The sequence below is a fragment of the Medicago sativa genome, chromosome 3 (genome assembly GCF_051527215.1).
Source record: "Medicago sativa cultivar Bolivia chromosome 3, Bolivia_mono, whole genome shotgun sequence".
Classification (NCBI taxonomy): Eukaryota; Viridiplantae; Streptophyta; class Magnoliopsida; order Fabales; family Fabaceae; genus Medicago; species Medicago sativa.
The window spans coordinates 6,778,548-6,796,953 of NC_140751.1; the positions used below are offsets into that span (position 1 = coordinate 6,778,548).

The window sequence follows — 18,406 nt, forward strand, 5'->3', positions numbered from 1 at the left end:
TTTTGGTGTCCCTAATCGAAAATAGTTTTTTAAATAACACACCTCTTTATAATTGAGACAGGTGTAACAGGTTTTTGAAGTGCACAATAGTATATTTTCTAGAAGATGAAAATGTTAATGAAAATGTTAAAAGAATTGATTTCATTATTTTTATAAACACTTCAACTCTATCAAACATTTCATCTTATTTCTTTCATAGCTTTTCACTTATAAGTCTCACATCTTTTTATTAGCAAATTAAAATGAACACGTTATAGAAAATAAAAATAAAAAATATCTTTACAAAGTGAAGGAAGCTTCTTTTTTTTTTTTCTTAGATAAAGTGGTAATCCATTGAAAATTAAATTCACACACAACTATGAGGTCCCGGATTCGAACCCAGGTCACGACGTCCGGCCTTGCGATTTCGGCATTTGCCAGTTGAGCTAGGACTTCTAGCCAAAGTGAAGGAAGCTTTAACATAATTTATAACAAATGATTGAACTTAGATAAACTCTCATTTTAACGAATTGTTCGAAAAAATCGGAGTTCGATTTCTAAGAAAACAATTCTTGTCATATTAAACTTACCTCCTAACAAAACTCCGAATTAATAGGGTCCCCTTCCCCTAGGACCCGGAGCGTTAACACAAATCAAACAAAAAACATAATCAACTTATGAATATCAAAGCTGACATTTGCTTGGGGTGCCTAGGACAAAAAACGTTTTTTCTCTGCTTTGGAAATAACACTGTCATCCCTTCTTTTGACTCAAGTAAAATAGCTTAATAACGTCTTCTCTAGTCTCTATATACTTCAATATTCTATTTTCTACCATCTCAAGTGAACATATGTCCTATATATACATGCATGTATACCATTTGTTAGAACCAAAAAATATATCACTTGTTATAACCAAAAAGTTAGGGAAGTAGTAAAACATTAAGAGATGGCTTATCTTGCAGTGTTTCTGATTCTATCTCTTTCAATCTCTTGTGCTTCTTCTACTTCAGTTGATAAAAGTTTCATGCAGTGCATGTTAACCATAGGTAGTAGCTTTTCTGAATCCAGTGAAAACACAGTGTTTATCAACTCATCATCCATATTGTATCCACAAGTATTGGAATCACTGAAACAAAATCCAAGATGGCTGAATTCATCAAGCAAGCCTCTTCTCATTATGACACCTTCCCATGAATCAGAAATTCAAGCAGCCATACTATGCAGCAAAAAGATTGGTGTGCAGATTAGAGTGGTTAGTGGTGGCCATGATTATGAAGGACTATCTTATCTTTGTAAGACACCCTTTATCATGATTGATCTCATCAACATCCGTTCGATCGACATTAATCTTGCCGATGAATCTGCTTGGATTCAGGCTGGTGCAACATTAGGTGAACTTTACTACAAAATTTCCAAAGCAAGTAAAGTTCATGGATTCCCTGCAGGTAATTAATTAGTTTGACTTATTTGAGCTTATCTATTAGTATAATTGTGTAAGAACTTGTGAGACTATTTGAGATAGTTTATGAAAACAACTTATGACATGAATGTTCGTAAGCTGTTTTCAACTTGTATCTATAAGCTCTCAAGGATAGTTTATGAAACAATTTCTATCTTATATAAAAGTAGTTTTGACTTTATTTTATCTTTTGTTATAAAAATAACTAGTACATAAACATTTATATGAAAAACAATTAATTAAATTGCTTATCCAAACAGGTATATGTCCAAGTGTTGGAGTAGGTGGTCACATCAGTGGAGGAGGATTTGGTACCTTGGTAAGGAAACATGGTCTAGCAGCAGATCATGTTGTTGATGCTTACCTAATAGATGTAAATGGGAAAATTCTTGATAGAAAAGCAATGGGAGAAGATGTTTTTTGGGCTATTAGAGGAGGTAGTGCTACTAGTTTTGGAATCATTCTTGCATGGAAGATAAATTTGGTTAGTGTTCCACCTATTGTTACAGTGTTCAACATTCAAAGAACATTGGAACAAGGAGCAACCAAGCTCCTTCATAGGTGGCAATACATAGCAGATAAATTGCATGAAGATCTTTTCATTAGAATAGTTGCTCAAAATAGTGGTGCAAATTCAAAAACAATCCAAACAATGTTTAACTCTCTTTTCCTTGGAGGAAAAGAAAACTTAATCGCAATAATGAATGAGAGTTTCCTTGAGTTAGGGTTGCAGGAAAAAGACTGCATTGAAATGAGTTGGATTCAATCAGTTTTATATATTGCAGGATTCAACAAAGATGACCCTATAGAACTCTTGCTGAACAGAACGGTAGCCTACAAAAGCCCATTCATAGCCAAGTCTGATTATGTAGAAGAGCCTATACCAGAAGCTGATTTAGAAGGTATTTGGAAAATGCTTCTAAAAGAAGACGCATCAGCATTACTTATAATGGAGCCATATGGTGGGAAAATGAGTGAAATTTCAGAATCTGAAATCCCTTTTCCACATAGAAAAGGAAACTTGTTCAACATACAATACTTTGTCAAGTGGGAAGTGAATAGCATTGAAGAATCCAACAAGCATATAAAGTGGACGAGAATGCTTTATGAGTACATGACTCCTTATGTTTCAAAGTCTCCAAGAGCTGCATATTACAACTATAGGGATCTTGATATAGGTAGCAACGAGCATGACAACACAAGCTACTCAGAAGCAAGTGTTTGGGGCATCAAGTACTTTAAGGGAAACTTTAAGCGTTTGGCACAAATTAAGACAAAATTTGATCCCCAAAACTTTTTCAGGAATGAGCAGAGCATTCCTCTTCTGAATTCCCTCCCTTGAATTAACAACTTAATTAAGCACTTGTAATATAAGTGTGTATCATGTAAGTGTTTATGTATAAGTTATTTGTATAACAAAATATAAAATAAAGTTATCGTGATACAAATCAAGATATTCAGATAGCATAGACTTTGGAGCCACCACCCTACCATGCCAGCTTTCCCATTCCACCACCCTACTATTGACTTTAAGGCAAACAAGTCATCATGTTTGACAATATCTATTTTTAATAGATTGTGTTTCCATGATGTATTAATTACTATTAGGTCAAATGCATCTAAAGGTCCTTTAAGTTTTTCGTTTTTCTCAAAGTGGTCATTTAAGTTTCAAAAGTCCCAAACAAGTCCTTTTAGTTTTTGAATCGTTTCAAACAAGTCATATTGTAGATAGCATAGTTGGTAATTGCTTCCTTGAACTCATCTTTGGTACCAAATCTTGCTCCTAACACCCACTTAAAATTAGTCATCTTTTTAGGTATGACAAATGGTGGATAATGCTCTTTGTTGCTATCATCTGAATCATCACCATCATCCTCTAAAATGACTTGTTTGAAACGATTCAAAAACTAAAAGGACTTGTTTGGGACTTTTGAAACTTAAAGGACTTGTTTGGGACTTTTGAAACTTAAAGAATCACTTTGGGAAAAACGAAAAACTTAAAGGACCTTTAAATGCATTTGACCTTACTATTATTATTTCAACTACAATCTGGCCTCTAGGATTGCTATAAATAAGATATATCATCATCAATTGAAATATATGAAAACTTGAGTTTCTCATTTGAGAGTTACAGAGTGGATTCTCTCTTGGTTTCTGAACCATATCGTTTTCATATATGTTATAAGTTGTTTTCACAAATATCACGTAGAGCTGAATTTCAATATTTGGGATTGATTGTGTGCTTTAGTTCCATATTTTCCTAAACAAATAATTTGTTTGTGTAAAAATTAAAAATAACATTTAGGGTTTTCAACATTTAAATAAATAAAGAGTAAATAAATCAAGTAAAAAGGATTTCATGTTGGTTCTAAGTTCAAAATGACAAAGAATAGTAAAGGTATATATTGGTTATAAAATCAATTTGCAATGCTCTTAGGATGCTGAAACATGAAATAGCATCCCTGAACCATTTTGTTATAGTTTGAAAGCAAAAAATATTTATATTTTTACATTTAGTCAAAATATATAATAATCCTTCAATAAGATGACGGCGAATCGGAGACCGGTGACGGCGTATCGGGATGACAATGAGATGAAGAAGTTAGGGTTTTGAGGTAAGGAGAAGAGAAGAGTCTCGTCGTTTGATTGGAAATGGAAGAAGGAGCACGAACAAAACAGGAACAGAAATGATAAAACGCATCAATTTATTTTTTTAACATAAATATATATTCTTTAAAAAAAATAATGTAATCATATAAAATAATTTTTCTTTTTATAAAAGGATTTTTTTTGCTGAACAAAAAAAAAAGTATTTTTTTAATAATGTAATCTCATTGTTTACGTGTCGAGGCCCATCCAAAGAAAAACTATATATGAATTAGTCTATTGAAATTGACATCGAAGAAACTTGAATCTGGAAAATGGGCATAAAAAATGTTTAATTTATTGTTCTTTTTTAATTTTTAATTATTATCATGTTTTTTTGTGGTGGCCGGAATTTGAACCCTGAACTTTGAATATATTATGCATTGTCCATACCAACTGAGTTAAGCTCACGAGCACGATTATTATCAGGGTTTAATTGTCTCTTTTATATTATTGTCAAAGACCTAATTATCGCTAGATTATAGTAGTGTTAATTATGGATGTGACTTATTCTACACACTCTGTCCAATTATTTTTTTTGTCAATATTTGTGTTATAATAATTGGATATTTCATTTGAACTTAAATTTAAAATTATATATGTTCCATGTTCACTGTAAATAGAAAAAATAAGATACGCAAGTATTTCTGTGGATTAATTTCCGCAGAAAACTCCGCAGGTATATCGCTAGATTATAGTAGTGTTAATTATATTGTAAATTTTGATTATATTTCAAAAGTTTCAAATATTTTATGTCCCATATTTTTAATTGAGAAATAGAGAAAAAATATTTTAATAGAAAACTATTATCATACTATAATTAATTATAAGGTTTGAGACATGTTTTTAATTCCAAAGTTTTGTAACCACTTTTGCTTTGATACCTCATGAATGTGGAAATAATAGTGGTCAGCCAAACCTTAATTCTCTCAATTGAAAATATATGTGTGCTGCCTAATATAGTGCACGTACAGAATATGGAATATGGAAGGGACACGATTTTCACTTGCTTAATTTCATAAATATTGAAACAAAACAATTATGATCTCCATCCCTCACAAATTAATTCTGGGTTATCATTTTCCTGAAAATATATTCTTGCTAGTTCTGTTTCTTCGATTCTACGTCGAGAAGAGTCTGTTAAATCCTGGGGGGTTAGCGTATAATTACGCACATCTCAGACTACCTCACTGCTTGTTCGTTTTACATATCTTGATAGTTAATTTGGTAGCAGGTTTAATTTGGTTGTCAAAGATGTTGATAGAGTTGTGGTCGGCGATCTAATTCAACAAAAATCTAAAAAAAGATAAGATTATTGATCTCTATTTTTGGGGTGCAGATCCTCTCCATTTCTTAAGAAATTGAGATCTTCAAGTTTGTTGAGTATGAGCTTGACACGTGGCACATTAAAACTCCAATGGCTGAGATTCATTTTAAAATAAAATTATTTAAAATAAAATAAAAATTCAGAAAATTAGAAGAGAATATGAAGAAAACGGTTTCACTTCCTTCGTCGTTTCACTTCCTTCACCTCTCTATGGTCTGAACCAATACTATGGTGTTCCCAACCTCCTTCTCCTCATTACTGTGACTTACCATCATCATTTGGTTTCACTTTTGTGTCGTTGCTTCACTTCTGCGTTGGTGTCATCTCGCCTCCGACGACGTCGATTCTGAATTTTTGTCGTCCTTGTTCCACTGTATTGTAGACCTGAAGCTTGCTCCAATGGTAGAAACGACACACGTAGAACATGATGCAAATCTTCACCATTCATCACCACCTCTGGGCACCGGTAAGATTTTGTTCTTTGTCGATGAATATACACACGTAGAACATGAATATTTGAAAGTATTTGGACAATATAAAATTAATATAAAATGTCTATGAATATTAACATGTTGACTTTATATATTTTTTTCCATTTTCTAGATAATGTGAATATTACATCCAATCCAATGGTTGAAGGTGTAGAAAAATTGGTGAATGATATCGTGCAACAGGGAAAAGAGAGTACATTTAGTAATGTACCACACTTGGAAATGGAGTTTGAGTCTGAGGCCTTGGCATATGAATTTTATAATGAGTATAGTAGGAAATGTGGTTTTGGTATCCGTCGAGAATATGCAAATAAAAGCAAAAAAGATGGAGTTCTTACTTCAAGAAAATTTGTGTGCTCCAAAGAGGGTAGACGCGGTGTCAACAAACGTGATTACTTAACAAAAGAGGCTCGAGCAGAAACTAGAACAGGATGTTTAGCACGTATGGTTATTTCACTTGATCGGAAGATTGGAAAATACAAGGTTATTGACTTTGTAACGGAACATAATCACCTTCTTCTGCCAGCTGAGTATGTTTATATGATTCGCTCTCATCGACACATATCTGAGTCACAAGCATCCCAAATTGTATTGGCTGATGAATCTGGATTGAAACCAAAAGATTTTCATGAATTTGTGTCAAAACAAGCTGGTGGAATAAACACTGTTGGTTACACAAGACAAGACCATAGAAATTTGCTTCGCACTAAAAGGAACCACTCACTAAGGTATGGTGAAGTAGGTGCATTACTAATACATTTCAAAAAGCAAAGTGAAAATCGTTCATTCTTTTATGAGTTTCAGATGGATGTTGAAGAGCAAATAACAAACATATTTTGGGCCGATGCACAAATGATAAATGATTATGGGTACTTTGGTGATGTTGTCACTTTTGACACCACATTCAAGACAAATAAGAATTATCGTCCGTTGGGAGTATTTGTTGGCCTTAATAGCCACAGACAAACAATTGTTTATGGGGCAGCATTGTTATATGATGAAACAATCCCTTCTTTTCAATGATTATTTGAAACCTTTCTCAAAGCAATGGGTGGGAAAAAGCCTAAAACCATTCTAACAGATCAAGATGCAGCAATGGCTAAGGCTCTTTCTATAGTCATGCCAGAAACATTTCATGGATTGTGCACTTGGCATATAAGGGAAAATGCCCTAAGGCATGTGAATCATCTATATCAACAGAGCTCACAATTCTGCTCAGATTTTGAAGCATGCATTGATCTACACGAAGAGGAAGAAGAATTTTTGAGTGGATGGGAGGCTTTACTAGTTGAGCATAATGTTTCTAACTATCCCTTGAACTTCATCATTGCTTATGGACTTGGCTCAGTAACCCCCCCAACTATGATATTATCATATATGTATCAGCATTACATGTAACAGCAACCAAAGTCTTGCTCAAATTATGAATATCATCACTAGCAAAATCTGCAAAAAGAATAAGCCAGTAAAATAAAATACAAAGTGAGTTCCTCTAAATTGATATGAACAATTGAACATGTATTCAAAGGTATCTGTCAAAATTGAAGAATTAGAATGCCAAGGGAAAACCTTCATGTCTTTGTTGTCTTTTAGAAAACATGAACGAGAAAGGGCAGATTTGGGTCGTCACAGTAACATATGGTGCTGGCTTCTAGAAAGGGTAGGTTTGCAAAGAGGCGCGACGGTGGCAGTGGCGGAGGGCTTTGCTTTGAGATGCGGCGACGGCAGAAGTGACGGAGGTCGTTAATCGGAGAGACAATTGTGAGAGATGGAGAAAGTGTATTCTCTCTCTTCGTATTCACTATTCCCATCCATGTTTTCTGACTTTTTTTTCTTCAGTAAATCTCAGCCATTGAGTTTTAATGTGCTACGTGTCAAGCTCATACTCAACAAACTTGAAGATCTCAATTTCTTAAGGAAATGGAGAGGATCTGCACCCCTATTTTTGTTTATATTTTATTGATTCTTTTATTTATATATTGATTATTATTTGTAGGGATAATATGATGCCTAATTTTACAACAAACTAGACCCACAACTTTGTTTAATTCCGTGTATATCTTCAGGAGCACTCCCATTTTTAATATTTATGAAACACGTTTTTATTCATCACACACAAGAAAGAAAAGTAATGATAACTGTGAGACGGTCAATACACGGAAGTTAAAAGTCTTGTGAGATTTTTTTTTTTGAGAAAAACTATGTGTAAATTCATAATCCATTTGACACCTTGAGAGATAGTGATAAAAAGAGTGATTAGATAAATCTAACAAATAAATGATGTGATAGAAAAAGAGATATAAAGAGAAAATACAGTGTTGTGTTTATAATCTATTGATTTTGAGTTTGATGTTAAAAAGGTGGTGGGTAGTTTTTCATCCTCAACTTATGATGTCACATAGTTTGAGATGATTATCCATCACTATAAAATTAGTTTCAAACAATAATTATATAAGCTCCTATGTTGAATTTTTAAGGAGATCCAAGCAAATAAGGTAGTCTACAGTTTACCTAAGGTGGCCACATCTTTAAATAGTTTTCAAATATTGGTAGAAATACCAAATTGCATTGAATATATTATCATTAATGAAATTTTATAAGTTTCTACCTAAAGAAAATAAAAATACAATGTTAAATGAGTGTTTGAGAATTATAGATGTTCAAATATAAAGGTTGTTTATTTAATAAAAAATGAAGGTTTGTGCTTTGTGAGAAAATAGAAGGACATGAATTACATTTGTAAGGGTGGTAGGCATATTTTTTTTTATTTTAAATGGTGATGATGTAAAATCATTCGTGCATTAATCATTTACATTTCATTATTTAAATTTACAAAAATGAATAATTTTTAAAGTTGAAATTGAAAAGTTTAGGGGACTTTCTTGTAATTTCACTTGTGTCAATAATTTTGCTTCATCAAGTCATATGATGCCACATGCTACACCACTATTTTTTTAGTTAGAAAATGTATAGTAGGGACCAAACCTAGGGAATTTAATTTTGTGAGTGAGTTAAAATATAAACAAATTGTTCAAACTAAAAAGAAACTGGACGATCTAAAATAGCAAGTCGATGCAAGATAGGATCATCTCTGAAATTAAGAGATAGGAGGCCAGATTGAATGACCATTTTGAAAGTTATGATATTTGTTGGCCCAGAGATCCAGAGCAATGTGGTTGAAACATGAAGACAAGAAAACTAAATTTTCTGAGTAAGACATAGCTAAAGTTTTTAAAAGGTTTTTTCAGGAACATTTTGTTGGATTTTTCCCTAATTAAGTTATTTATTTATTTAAATAAATAAGTGGTAATTACCCACTAAGTGCACATAGTGGTAATTATCCATTAATCAGAAAATGGTCTTTATTCTTTCCCCCTTAAATTTAGTAACTGCCCATTATGAGTGAGTGGAGGAGCAGTTTTGTTTTGCACATTATGAGTGAGTGGAGGAGCAGTTTTGTTTTGCACGTTCAGTAACTTCTTGATGGCAGAAGTTATATAAAGGAGTGCACTTCATTTGTTTTGGTTCCCTAAGCCTAACATCTCTATTCAGAAGACTTGCACCATCAAAGTGAGATTGTGGAAGGTTTAGAAGAGCCTCAACTTCTTCAAACAAGAGCAATGGCTGGAGGTATGCCTTGATCCTTTAATTTACGTTTCCGCTGTTTAAGTAGTTATTTCTTTTGTTCTTTATGAAATAACTTACATGTGGTATCAGAGCAATTGAAAACCTTTGCCTTGCTTTTCGTGTTTTGATTTTGAGTTTTTTTTTGCTTGAATCTGATAATTTTCAATTTCATATTTTAGCTCTTTAGATACACCGAAACGTTGAGCTCATAAAGAAAAACATTTTTATTTTTGGTGTTAAAATGATTATGAAATCGAAATTTGTTAAAACTGGGTCTGCTATGTTTTCAATCGGGTCAACAGACCTTTCAAGAGGTTGAAGATTGTTGGAACATGTGTGGAAATTGAGTAAAAAAGACTAAACACAAATTCCCATGTTGGGTAGAACTAGTGTTGTGTGAATTGAAAAAAGTGGAAGTCCCACATCGGATGGAACACACACATTAGTAGTGTTTATATAGTGGGGGTGTAGCTCTAATTAATGGGGGGTACATAAGCACTAGAGAAAAAATATATATTGATATATATTTTATTATTTGGAAATGATAAATTAAATAATTAATTTAATCATTATTAGAAAGTGCTTTCTTAGTCCCCAAGTTTTGCTAAAATATTTTGGTACATAATATGATATATTTTTGTACTAAATTTAATATATTTTAGTACTCAATTAAGATATTTTTGTACTAGATCTAATATGTGAATTACTTAATCGCAAAGTAATATGTTACTTGTTCCCAAAGTTTCTCATATTACTTGTTCCCAAAGTTTCTCACTTATTAGTTGTGAATTTTCCCTATAAATAGAGAACTCACATAGTGCAATTTCATTGAGTTGTCGGGAATTCTTTTCTTCTCTTCTCCCTCCGACTTGTGTTAACAAGTTTCTTCTGCTTCTACTCCTTTCTGTCCCTTTCGGTTTCAAATAGAGCGGTTACGTACCGTATCGAGTGGCTTCGATCAATCGATTGAACCATATTTTTAAGAGTGTTCTTAAGACCATAGTCCCTTTTCGGTTTAATGTCCCTTCGGAATTAAGAATGGTCTTAAGTTCATAGTCCCTTCGATAATATATGTCCCTTCGGAATAAAGAGTGCTTTTAAGATCATAGTCCCTATTTGGAATAAACAATGTCCCGTCGGAATCAAGAATGATCTTAACGGTATATAAAAATTATTCAATATTTTTATTTGAGGAGAAATGATGGTAACACCATATTTGAGTGGTCGTAGTGTCATATTGATACTTTGGAGAAATTAAGGTTAGAATGGTGGTAACACCATATTTGAGTGGTCTTAGCACCATAATAGAATGGTAATGGTACCATATTAAAGTGGTTTCAGTATTAAAGAGTGGTCTTAGTACCATGTTTGAAGGTGTAATTCTCGAACGGTTTTCTACGGTGCAGTAGTTAACCGCACAGTTGTAGCTGGGCTTGTTTTATCCTGGAGGCGGCGTGGTTGATAGTCTACCTTGCACAATTTTGGGTAGTGCCACGAAACGTCTTAAAGAGAGCGACCTGGTCGTGACTCAACCTAGTAACAACTTCGGTAGATAACAGCATTTGGAAATCCAAATACAACAGTTTGGAAATCTAAAAACAACAATTTTAAGACGTTTCGATCTACTATGTTTACCGAAGAAGTTACTTATTAAGGTTAAGTTGTCCCTAAATATATTAAGGATAAATCAAGCTATAGAAATACATTTATCGACTGAAACGACGAAGTGCTTGTTGTTTCAAACAACAACACTAAGAAATTTGCATATCCATTTTAATGGTAAAGCATAAAGTTAATTGAGGATAGCTAAAGTTATCCCTCTGTACATCCATATAGTTTGGCGTTTGTTGGTTGTGCAATGAACACCGTAAAAACTAGTAATCACATGGTTATGGAGAGTGAGTAGCGCCTTGCTTCCCTTCACCTTTTGGAGTAGTCTTTGACCCGTCCAGTTCTAATCAAAGATACTTTGTTACCGATCGAGGAACAGGAGGATAATTTACTATCTATATGGTCCCTGTTATATGTACAAAAATATGAACATTGAAAAATCAAGAATGGATCACACCGAAAAGATTTTTTGATGAACTAGAAATTATTTGAGAATTTTGTTCCAAATGTTTCGTATAAAAATAAGAAAGAATCTAAATTTTAGATTTTTATTGAATAAGACTGAGTTAACTCAGACTTAAAGAGAGACTTGTGTATCATGCATTCTTGTGGAAAAAGACTGCTTCTTTGATGACATGTTCAAAATTAAACTCTCCTTCTATTTTATTAGTTGTGTGATTTTAATATTTGACATATCAAAATTTATTGTGTGAACAAGCGTTTAATTTTAAACTTGAGTAACTTGGATTTAATTCCAACGTTATAATTAGACAATTTTATTTATTGCAGTCAAGATATATGAACCAAAAGTTCATATAAATCAGAATTTAGAGAATATGAATCTCTAAACATAATAAATTATGATATGTGTGAATTTGATGACACATAAATTAGAAATGATAAAATGATGTTTTTATCATATTTATTGATGACTGTGAATTTTGGAATATAAAATTGATATGCTTGAATGTTCAATTTTTATAACGAAAATTGAAATTTATTGAGTACCCAAGTCTAAGGACAAAAATTCTAATTAAGAAATTTTTTGAAGAAAAGACAATCCAACTTGTCTTATTTTTGAACTTGGGATTGTCCGGACTATATTTGGCTTCAGGACCCCAAGAGAGTTAAACTCACTAGTAGAACCTATGAATGTGTATTCATTAGGTATGTTATAAATATCGAAACATATAGGTTTATGACCTAAATGTTAAAGTGATCATAGAATTAAAAGATGTTGATTTCTATGAAGTAAGTACCCCTTTAAATTAAAGAATAGTGAGGGCACTAGTGGGGGTAAACTAAATTCCCCTTGTATATTAAGAACTAGTGGGGGCACTATATCTAATCACATTCATGTAATTAGAAATAGTTATGAAAACATCATACGAGATGTTATAGAACCTCAAGGAGGTAAGAAAGCTAAAAATGCTAAAGAGTATGAACTTGGTTTATACATTGGAAGAAGATTCATTAAGCCTTAAAGAAGTTATATCCTCATTGGATGCTGAATTATGGCAAAAAGCAATAAACGATGAAATGAATCTTCTAGAGTCTAACAAAACATGACACTTGGTTGACTTGTCTCATAGTTGCAAAATCAATCGGTTGTATTTGGATTTTGGAAAAGGGAACTAAAACCTGATGGTACGGTTGATGAATACAAGGCTCTCCTTGTAGTCAAAGGTTTTAGACAGAGAAAAATATAGACTTCTTCGACATTCATTCACCAGTCACGAAAATCATATCCATAAGAGTACTAGTCCCTTTAGCCGCCGTTCATAACTCGATAGTACTCCAAATGGATGTGAAAGTTGCCTCTTTTTATGGTGAACTAGAAGAAGAAATCTATATGAAACAACCTGAAAGTTTTGCGATTCATGGACAAGAAAACAAGGTCTGTAAGTTAGATAATTATTTGTATGGTCTAAAATAAACTCTTAAGGAATGACATGAAATATTTGACATTCTAATGCTATCGAACGAGTATAAAATGAATGAAAGTGACAAATAATATTTGCACGATCATAAGTCTCTATAAAGATGACTTGCTCATATTTGATTTAAAGATTCATGTTATGAATTATGTGAAATCATTGTTTATCAATAACATTGATAAGAAAGACCTAGACAAAGTTGAAGTTCTTAAGGAAATATTATTATTTCACCGTAAACTTGCAATCATATATTATGATCCAAGTGTAAGAACACTTGAGATGGAGTTAAACAAATAAAATATGCGAGCATCATTGGCAGTCCTTAGGTAAGCCACTGAATGTATTAGACCCAACATTGCCAATGTCGTAAAACTCTTGTGCAAGTTTACTAGTAGACGGATGAGAAGCATTGCCATGCTATAGAAAGAGTCATGAGGTGCCTTAAGAAGATTATGACTCTAAGATTACTTCACTAGGAGTAACCTATTGTACTTAAATGGTACAAGATATAAAATAGAACATCTTTCAGATGAATATTTAGCGACTAGTGTTTGCATATTGAGCATCACTAGAGGAGTTGTTTGTTAAAACAAATGATATTGACTCAGTCCACTATGGAATGAATCTGAGATGAGAACGCTAGAGAAAACTAGTGGAGAAGCAAGTTGACAAGATGCTTGCTAATTGAGATCCCTTAGTGGATAAAACTGTTTCCAGAAGTGTTAAATCATTGTGATAGTCTGCAGCTATTACAAAAATTGAGAATCATTAGAGACGATAATTAAGGCATGAACACATAAAGGATTAGAGAGCTAGCTACTCTCAAAAGGAACAGTTAAAGTAGATCATGTACGTACTGATAAAGAATTAGTCAATCCTTTGACGAAAGGAATTACTAAAAAGAAAGTCCTAAACACATCCAATAGGATGGGACTAATGCCCAAAGGTCACAAGTGATGGTAACCCGACCTACATGACTGGAGATCCCAAGAAATAGGTTCAATGGGTAATAACAAGTCACAAGTGATAGAACATGCTATGTTAAAAGTAAGAAAGCATGATTCCTGCAGCGATAGAAGGATGAGATAATAGAAACTCTTAATGAGATCTATACTCTATTTGGAGTGGAGTACATAGCTACAGGAGTACTCTTGATAGACTCACCTATACGAATGTGGAACTAAGGGCCGGTTCCTATGGGATTCGGGGCAGAATACCTAGAGCGTTCGTTAAAACCGGGATACACGTGCAAGGCCATAAACGCACGGGCTTTTAGAATACACCTTATGAAATGGTTTGTGTGTGGGTTCTATGTATGAGATAGAGTTCAATGTTGTAAGCAACTCTTGTTAATCAGAATTTTACTCGCTATGCAGAGGTTCAAGTTGTTGGCGACACCTTTGTTTACTAGCAAATCTTATGGAGACGTTTTTGACGTTATTTCTGAAACCATTTTTTAAATTCAAGTGGGGGATTGTTGGAACATGTGTGGAAATTGAGTAAAAAAGACTAAACACAAATTCCCATGTTGGGTAGAACTAGTGTTGTGTGAATTGAAAAAAGTGGAAGTCCCACATCGGATGGAACACACACATTAGTAGTGTTTATATAGTGGGGGTGTACCTCTAATTAATGGGGGGTACATAAGCACTAGAGAAAAAATATATATTGATATATATTTTATTATTTGGAAATGATAAATTAAATAATTAATTTAATCATTATTAGAAAGTGCTTTCTTAGTCCCCAAGTTTTGCTAAAATATTTTGGTACATAATATGATACTACCTCCGTCCCTAATTATAAGACCCTTTTGAGAATTTTTTGTGTCCCTTTTTATAAGACCCCTTTGCTATTTCCAACTACATTAATTATTTCTTTACATACATGCCCCTATTTATTATACATCTTTTTCTTCAATCACCAATAAATAGCATATGGAAAACATAAACTAATTCTCTCTCTTAAGGATAAAATTGTAAAAACAATAGTAATTACAAACAACTTTAATATAAATATCCAATTTCTTAATTCCCGCGATTTTAGCAAAAGGGTCCTATAATTAGGGACGGAGGTAGTATATTTTTGTACTAAATTTAATATATTTTAGTACTCAATTAAGATATTTTTGTACTAGATCTAATATGTGAATTACTTAATCGCAAAGTAATATGTTACTTGTTCCCAAAGTTTATCATATTACTTGTTCCCAAAGTTTCTCACTTATTAGTTGTGAATTTTCCCTATAAATAGAGAACTCACATAGTGCATTCCACACACCGAAAAGAATTTCATTGAGTTGTCGGGAATTCTTTTCTTCTCTTCTCCCTCCGACTTGTGTTAACAAGTTTCTTCTGCTTCTACTCCTTTCTGTCCCTTTCGGTTTCAAATAGAGCGGTTACGTACCGTATCGAGTGGCTTCGATCAATCGATTGAACCATATTTTTAAGAGTGTTCTTAAGACCATAGTCCCTTTTCGGTTTAATGTCCCTTCGGAATTAAGAATGGTCTTAAGTTCATAGTCCCTTCGATAATATATGTCCCTTCGGAATAAAGAGTGCTTTTAAGATCATAGTCCCTATTTGGAATAAACGATGTCCCGTCGGAATCAAGAATGATCTTAATGGTATATAAAAATTATTCAATATTTTTATTTGAGGAGAAATGATGGTAACACCATATTTGAGTGGTCGTAGTGCCATATTGATACTTTGGAGAAATTAAGGTTAGAATGGTGGTAACACCATATTTGAGTGGTCTTAGCACCATAATAGAATGGTAATGGTACCATATTAAAGTGGTTTCAATATTAGTACCATATTTGAAGGTGTAATTCTCGAACGGTTTTCTAAGGTGCAGTAGTTAACCGCACAGTTGTAGCTGAGCTTGTTTTATCTTGGAGGCGGCGTGGTTGATAGTCTACCTTGCACAATTTTGGGTAGTGCCACGAAACGTCTTAAAGAGAGCGACCTGATCGTGACTCAACCTAGTAACAACTTCGGTAGATAATAGCATTTGGAAATCCAAATACAACAGTTTGGAAATCCAAAAACAACAAAGATGTATGCTTATAATTTTTAAATTCATTTTCCCGAACCGACTCAAGCACTTAGTATTACCAATTTTAGTGCCATATATTATTATCATAATTTATTGGCAGTTACGGTTTGCATTTCTGTTCTACTACTGTTGCCATAGACTTTTTAATTGCTGCGACCAATTTGATTTGCATTGCTTGATTTTATTATTATAATACTAAAATGCTATGCAATTGAGTCATGGTTTATTAGTTTTAGCTTCATGATGCAGTTCAACATAAATATATTTGTATCACTATATGTTGTATTTGGTACCTGCATTGTTGCGTGGTGGTAGTATCATATGCTTATTTCATGTGTGTTACGAATATGACACTTAGTGTTTGTATGTTGTATGATATTTATGCCTAATCATACAATTGTATACATTAAAAATTGCTTACGGTTTATGTAATTTATTTTAAGTTAAATGTCTAGATGATCTATATAATTTTAATTAATTAGGGAGTAGCCACAGCATCTTTAATTATGCAAAATTATATATTAAGTGTTTAAGAAGATCATAGTTGTGACATTGATGGTAATTAATTATATTGAACTTGGTAAATCTTATCCCACAGGAATTTTTGTTATGTTTTGTATAATTAATTAGGATGAAATATCAATTTATATTTTCTAACTTACCCTCAGGAATTAGAAAAAGGAACATAAATTGAAAGTTTGGTCATTCGGTTATATGAATCTAATTGAATAAAATTTTAGCCCACAGGTAAATTTTATGTCACTAGGTTCATAGTTTGAAACATGATTTACGTTGGTAAAACATGATATTTGTTTAGTAGTCTAAATTTTAATTATAAGCATGTATGTTTAATTTTTGCAGCTATGCAGCCTATGAATTTTTTTGATTTTAAGTGTGAAATTCCCGAACTAAGGGGTGAAAACTATAAGGTGTGGAAGGAGATAATTCTTCTTCACTTACGGTGGATGAATATCGATTATGCTATTCGGAAAGATGAACCACCTGCAGTTACTGAAACTAGCCTTCAGAAAGATGTTGATCTTTATGAAATGTGGGAGCGGTCTAACCGTCTCAGTGTGATGTTCATAAAGACCAACATCTCAGCTAGTATCCGTGGTTGTGTCGATCAGCATGATAATGTCCAAGCATTTCTTAAAGCTATTGATGAACAATTCAAAACATCAGATAAGACACTTGCTAGCACCCTTATAATGAAGTTTTCATCCATGAAGCTTATCACTGTGAAAGGTGTGCGTGAGCACATCATGCAAATGAGGGACTTAGCAGCACAGCTAAAGACTCTTGAGGTTGATATGTCTGATTCTTTTCTTGTGCACTACATTCTGAACTCTCTTCCACCTGAATATGGACCTTTCAAGATATCTTATAACACACATAAGGACAAATGGTCAATTAATGAACTCCTGACCATGTGTGTTCAAAAAGAAGGAAGGTTGACTATGGAAAAAAGTGAGAATGTTTTTGTTGCAACTGAAAGAAAGAACATGAATCAAGCGAAACATAAGGGGAAAGGAAAAATACCACCTCAAGGTGGAATTAAGAAAGAATCCAAGTGTTTCTTTTGTAAAAAGAAGGGACACATGAAGAAGGATTGCCCTAAGTTTCAGAAATGGCTTGAAAACAAAGGTAAATCAATCTCACTTGTCTGTTATGAGTCTAATATGGTTAATGTTATTTATAACACATGGTGGATTGATTCTGGTTCTACAATCCATGTTTCGAATACCTTGCAGGGTATGACAAGCTGATAAGTGCTAGGAAGTGTTTATTTCATGTCTTATTTTAGGCACTTTTGTTACTTGTTTTGCAAGATATTGAGGGAAAAGCCAGGAGATAATTGCTAATTACCCTATTAAGCTTTATATATCTTACTCTATCCAATTATGCATGATTTGAACTCAAGACACCAAGCAAAGAAGAAAATCAAGAAAAAAGACAATAATGGCAGAAGTTAGTGTTTGCTCGCAGTGGCGAGCACACTAACTCGCAGTGGCGAGTAGCAAAGAAGCTGCCAGGGGCAGGAGCTATGTTTTGCCCGCAGCAGCGAGCACATCAACTCTCAGCTGCGAGTTAGGGCGGTTTCGTCCTCTGCTGGTGACGTGGCACAGACTTAGTGGTGAAGAAAATGTTGCTCGCAGTGGCGAGCACATTAACTCGCGATGCGAGTAGCCAAATTTTTGGTTGTATATAAATAGCTACTTTCCCTTCTTTTTAGAGATGTTCTTTTGGTTCTAGGGTTTCATTCT

The 18,406-nt window shown here is 33.3% G+C and overlaps 1 protein-coding gene and 1 pseudogene across 1 annotated transcript; both read left to right on the forward strand.

Moving 5' to 3' along the window:
- The first annotated feature begins 681 nt into the window (after nt 1–681).
- On the forward strand, nt 682–2,888 carry LOC146935282 (berberine bridge enzyme-like 22). Its single transcript, XM_085750465.1, has 2 exons — nt 682–1,426; nt 1,701–2,888. The coding sequence occupies exons 1-2, from the start codon at nt 928–930 to the stop codon at nt 2,780–2,782; spliced, it is 1,581 nt and encodes a 526-aa protein (XP_085606591.1). The 5' UTR covers nt 682–927; the 3' UTR covers nt 2,783–2,888.
- Nucleotides 2,889–5,812: 2,924 nt separating this feature from the next.
- LOC146935283 (protein FAR1-RELATED SEQUENCE 5-like) lies at nt 5,813–7,209 on the forward strand (annotated as a pseudogene).
- Nucleotides 7,210–18,406: the final 11,197 nt, after the last annotated feature.

Bases quoted from the DNA above. Each gene is read 5' to 3' on its own strand.
- LOC146935282 (XM_085750465.1), top strand. From the start codon at position 928: ATGGCTTATCTTGCAGTGTTTCTGATTCTATCTCTTTCAATCTCTTGT. The intron at 1,427-1,700 runs GTAATTAATTAG...TTATCCAAACAG, and splicing joins AGTTCATGGATTCCCTGCAG to GTATATGTCCAAGTGTTGGA.